This window comes from Gavialis gangeticus, unplaced genomic scaffold, assembly GCF_001723915.1.
Source record: "Gavialis gangeticus isolate Ggan-Ray unplaced genomic scaffold, GavGan_comp1, whole genome shotgun sequence".
Lineage (NCBI taxonomy): Eukaryota > Metazoa > Chordata > Crocodylia > Gavialidae > Gavialis > Gavialis gangeticus.
This window is the reverse complement of record NW_017729024.1, coordinates 23,061,716-23,066,573: the sequence shown is the minus strand read 5'-3', so window position 1 is coordinate 23,066,573 and position 4,858 is coordinate 23,061,716. Positions and strand designations below refer to the sequence as shown.

Below are 4,858 nucleotides of genomic sequence, written 5' to 3'. Positions count from 1 at the left end.
GGGGGGGGGTGTGTGGGTGGGTACGGACCCATCCTCCACATGCCCCACCCCCCCAATGGTGCCCAGCCCCACTGCCAGTGCCAGCAGCAGATGACAAGCCCTTGGGTTGCTTATGGCCTGTGGCAGGCAGAGCCCTCTGGTGGCATGTGGCTCTGGCTGAGTCCCAGGAGCTGCACATGGTGGCATGGAGCCTGGCTGGCCCACTCGCACATGCCTTCAAACCAAACCAGGCTGCTTCCAGCACTACAGGTGGGAGCTGTGTGCAGTCGGGCCAGGCAGGCTCCATGCCTCCACGTGGGGCTTCCAACACTCCAGTGGGGCAGCTGCAGGCCAGTAATAATTGCTTTTTGGAAGTGCCCTGCAGGTCAGATAGAATAGCCTGGTGGGCTAGATTTTGCCTGCCCATGGTGTAGAGCTTGTCCACTGATCACTTTTTGCAGCAGCTGGAAACTATTGTGGTGCTGGCCACAAAAAGTGAACCCAAAGAACCTGTTTATTCTGTGTTGTCAGTGCTCCCTCTATTGGCACAAACACAGAGTGGAAGGAGCACCTTTAATGCAAGATGGTACAGAAAAGAGGGTCAGGCTTGGAGATTGAGAGTAGAATAGAGAAGGGTAGGGACGGCCTGTGGATAAAAGCAAAGGCACATTGGGATAGAAGGGAACAGGCACTATGAGACAATTGGAGGCATAGAAAGAAATGCAATCTGGTGAACACTGGGTAAAAGGGTTAGTAACCATGAGACCATGTTAACTTTATTTCCCTGCTGGCAACAAGTGGCTGTGACATCCACTGTCACTTAGGTTAAGAAGCAGAGGTATGTGTTATGGATCTAAATGTTTTTAAACCTGCCGGTGATCTAGGTCCATTAAAGTTGTCCATAATTTAATCTTTCAGTACACTCTTTAAAAATGTAACTTAAGAAATTATATACAAGAAAACTACATTGAAGAACATTAAGGTTGCAAAGTAAAAGACTCAAATGTTAAGAAATACTGGAATGAAGGTTGTACATGTAATGCTAATATAACCACCTGCCCTGTGTGTACATTATAATACAGTCTTTAACTGGTGATCATCATGTATTGCTGTTTTCCACAAGACATTCTTTCTTAATTTTAATTCAGTGCACGAAACAGAAGGTGCTTATTGAATGGGAAGTTTATTTGGATTCTTCTAATTCAGTGTGGTCAAAACCCTGTTTGTTGCATTCTTATTTAAATCCTATGCTGAATACAGAATTATCAACTTCCTTATCTTTTGGGGTTATTGTTTAGCACTTGCCATAATATCCCCTCGGTTCACAAACATTAATGTATTTGTCTTTTCAACACTCCTTTGAGATAAGATAGTGTCAATATCACCATTTACAGGGTGAATCTCAGACCCAAAGACATCAAATTAAAAATTGTCAAGTCTCCACTAATTTCGAGTGCCCAATTTGAGATATTTAGGGCTTAATTTTTTCAGGTTTTTAGTTTTTTCATAGCAATTTATGGGTTCATGCATAGCTCCAATTTACTTCAATTACAGCTCTGAGCACTCAGCCAATATAGCCCCATATACCCCAAGTTGGGTGCCCAGAAAATGAGCAACATGGTTAAAACTTTGGTTTAAGTGACATGATCAGCACTGAAAGAGAACATTGAGGAAAAATATATCGAAAAGCTACCTTTAAGTGTGATCCATTCTGTGCACTGAATGAAGCTAAAGAGCTGTGAGAAAATTAGTATGCAGTAATATCATTAAAAACTGTCATAGTACATGTACTCAGCCTTCATTCTGATGTTCCCAGCTTCTGATTACTTGATCTTACAAGCATAACCTTTTTTTTTACCTATGTGTAAGTAATTATATGTCTAAAGTTAAGATACTGGGATCTCAGTTATTTTTAGAAGCTAATCAGTAAAGTGCTTATGTCTTGAATGTATTGTGTTAAAATGATGATGTACCAATTTAATAACTGTGTTTCAATTTAGATACAGCCTGACTGTTTGGACAGGAGAGCAAGATCAGTATTCCACAGAAGATCTGCTCCACATCAGAGAGAATTTTGATAAAAGTAGGGTTTATTATGATATTTTAGAACCACATAACTCTGAATTCAAGAAGGCCATAGGAATAGAAATCTAAATATAAAGAAAATATTGATTGTAAGATGCCTAGTAATTAGGCACTTTAACAGAAAGGTTTCTATCCAGGGCAATACAGTCCTATGAAAGGATTACATGGAGCACATTTATAAGTGTCATGCAACTTTCTGCTAAAATTTTATTAGACGGCTTTGCAACATAAAGAATAATACTTACCATTTTTTTCTTCAAGTCTGTGTACATGTGGATCTCTCTGACATGTGCCCTCTGTGCAGGAGTCCAGAACTGTGTCACTGCCAGTGTCTGTTAGGGCTCTGGGGTTTTAGGTTGTAGCTGTGTTGGTCTAAGGACATAGGCAGACAAGGTTCTTTGGGTAAATCCCATATCTTTTATCAGACCAACTCAAATTTTTGGAAAAATTCTTTGTAGCAAGCTTTCAGGTTTAAATACCTTTTGTTAGGCTGAGGAAGCATCTACAGTTAGTGTGTGCTCTTTCTGGATGGAATGAACAGTAAAAAAGCCAGAGGCTGGTATGCATGTATGACAGGCAGTCAGTGAAAATGTGAATTGAGGAGTCAGTGGGTGAGAGACAGGCGGGGGGCAGGAAGGGGAATGGGAATGAATGTAGCAGGTAAAATAGTAGAGAGGTACCTGGGGAGTCAGATGTCAGGCAGGTTATAGTGCATCATAAGTCCAATGTGTATATTTAGTCCATGATTCTTTGTATCCAGGAGGTTGCTGAATAGCAGTTCATAGGCCCATTTGTGAAAGGTGTTTTATAAATTCCCTTTGAGGATTAGAACTGAGAGATTGGAGAGAGAGTGGTTTTCTTGTGACACATGTGCCCCCACAAGTAACTGGGTGTTCTTGTTCTTAATAGATTTCCGGTGTGTGTTCATTCTGGTGCACAGTTGTTGTTTGGTCTCTCCTATGTATTTTCCAGCAGGGCATTTGGTGTACTGGATTAGATATATTACATTTCTGAAGGTGCAGCTGTAAGATCCAGGAATGCTGATGGCTCTGTTGCGGGGTGTAGTAATTGTGGGGGTGGTGGAGATGTGTTGACAGGTTTTGCATTTCTTGTCATGGCATGGTCTGGATCCATTTGGTGTGTTCTGGGCCTGAGGAAGTTTGCTTCTGGTGATAGGGTTATCAAGGTTTGGTGCTTGTTTGAAGGCTAGGATGGGTGGCTCTGGGAAGATCTCTTTAAGAATTGGGTCTCCTTCTAGTGGGTTGTAATTGTTTGAGGATTTTCCGTATAGGTTCAAGGGAGGGGTGTAATGTTATAACCAGTGGTGTGCGATTCATGGGGGTTTTCCTTCTGTACTGCAGCTATTCTTCACATGGTATTGGGTGGCTCTTTCAAATGTGTGGTCTGTCTCTCTGGAAGAGTGTCCTTGTTGAGTGAAAGCCTTTTTGAGATTTGTGAGGTGGCAATCCCAGGACCTCTCCACTATTTTACCTGCTACCTTAATTCTCTCCCCCCCACCTCTCTCACCAACTGACTCCTCAATTTATATCTTCACTGACTACCAGTCTCGCATGCATACCAGCCCACCTCTGGCTTCTTTATTGTTTATTCCATCCAGGAAGAGCACACACCAACTGCAGAGGCTTCCTCAGCCTGATGAAGGGTGTTTAAACCCAAAAGCTTGCTAAGAAGAATTTTTCCAATTTATTTGAGTTGGTCTAATAAAAGATATCAGATTTACCCAAAGAACCTTGTCTGCCATTAGGGCCCTGCAGATTCTTTGGTGGTGTGGGCTTGCCTCTATGGCCTGCTGCTACACAGTTTGTTTGGCCTACTGTTCTGATGCCTCTGGTAGGGCCCTCACTCCTTGATGACCTGTAGCCATTTGACTACTCTGCCCAGCCAGCCTCATTGCATAACTCTGCAGCTGGACAGAGCCCAAAATTCCTAGCCTCCTGCCCTTAAAGGGGCAGCCTCCTTAGTGAAGTTACAAATCCTTACACAGGTGTAACCTTTAATCCAGCTGCCATCCAAACACAAAAACTCCCAACTGAGTATGGTGCTGCTTTATATATGAGAGAGTTCTGTTTTGGCTCAGGATAAGATATTAAAACTGAAGTCTAAATATAACAAAGATATGTGTGTGAACCTTGTCATCCAGGCAAGACGATACAAATCATAACCTAGTGAGTTTGTAGATGTGTTAAAGGGACATATGTATAACGTGTTTGATACAGACTTCCAGAGAAACTCCCAAAATAAATAAAAACAAAAATCCAAAATAAAATGCAACAACCAAACTGACAAAAGAAAAAAAATCCCAATACCTTAGCGCATTTTCATTGATATCTTAGCTTCCAAAAAGGGCAAGTTTCATAATCCACATTTAATAAATAGAGAAACTGAAAAACAACATGACTTGCTAGATCATTCAGTGAATCAGAAATGAAGTTAGGGCAAGAACCAGACTTTATGACTCCTGATTTCATGTTTTTAACAATGGACCATGTTGGAGACTGAAGCTGAGGAAACCCAATGAAGTAATAATATAATTATCTGCTTCTGTAGAAAGTTTTTTACAGTGTTTCAGGCAAATGTGAATTCGTGCAAGAAGAATGGTTTATGTATTTACAACTGTATAGGGGGTTCTCACTAGTGAAGTTCAGTCCATTGGTGACTTGATCAGTTCACAGAGGTCAAAACAAGAGAACAGGAGTTCTAAAAAATTGTCAGCAAACTCTGAAAGAGTTTAGATGATCTAAGAATTACAGGATCAGATACTAGCTCAGTTTGC

At 41.4% G+C, this 4,858-nt stretch overlaps 1 protein-coding gene across 1 annotated transcript in view; it reads left to right on the top strand.

The window, feature by feature from the left end:
- Positions 1 to 2,492, top strand: part of FAM151B (family with sequence similarity 151 member B) — a 50,638-nt gene extending 48,146 nt beyond the window's left edge. Inside the window, exon 6 of the mRNA XM_019516951.1 lies at positions 1,980 to 2,492. Coding sequence (XP_019372496.1) covers positions 1,980 to 2,133 — 154 coding nt within the window. The 3' untranslated portion in view covers positions 2,134 to 2,492. The remainder of the gene's footprint in view (positions 1 to 1,979) is intronic.
- The last annotated feature ends 2,366 nt before the right edge of the window (positions 2,493 to 4,858 follow it).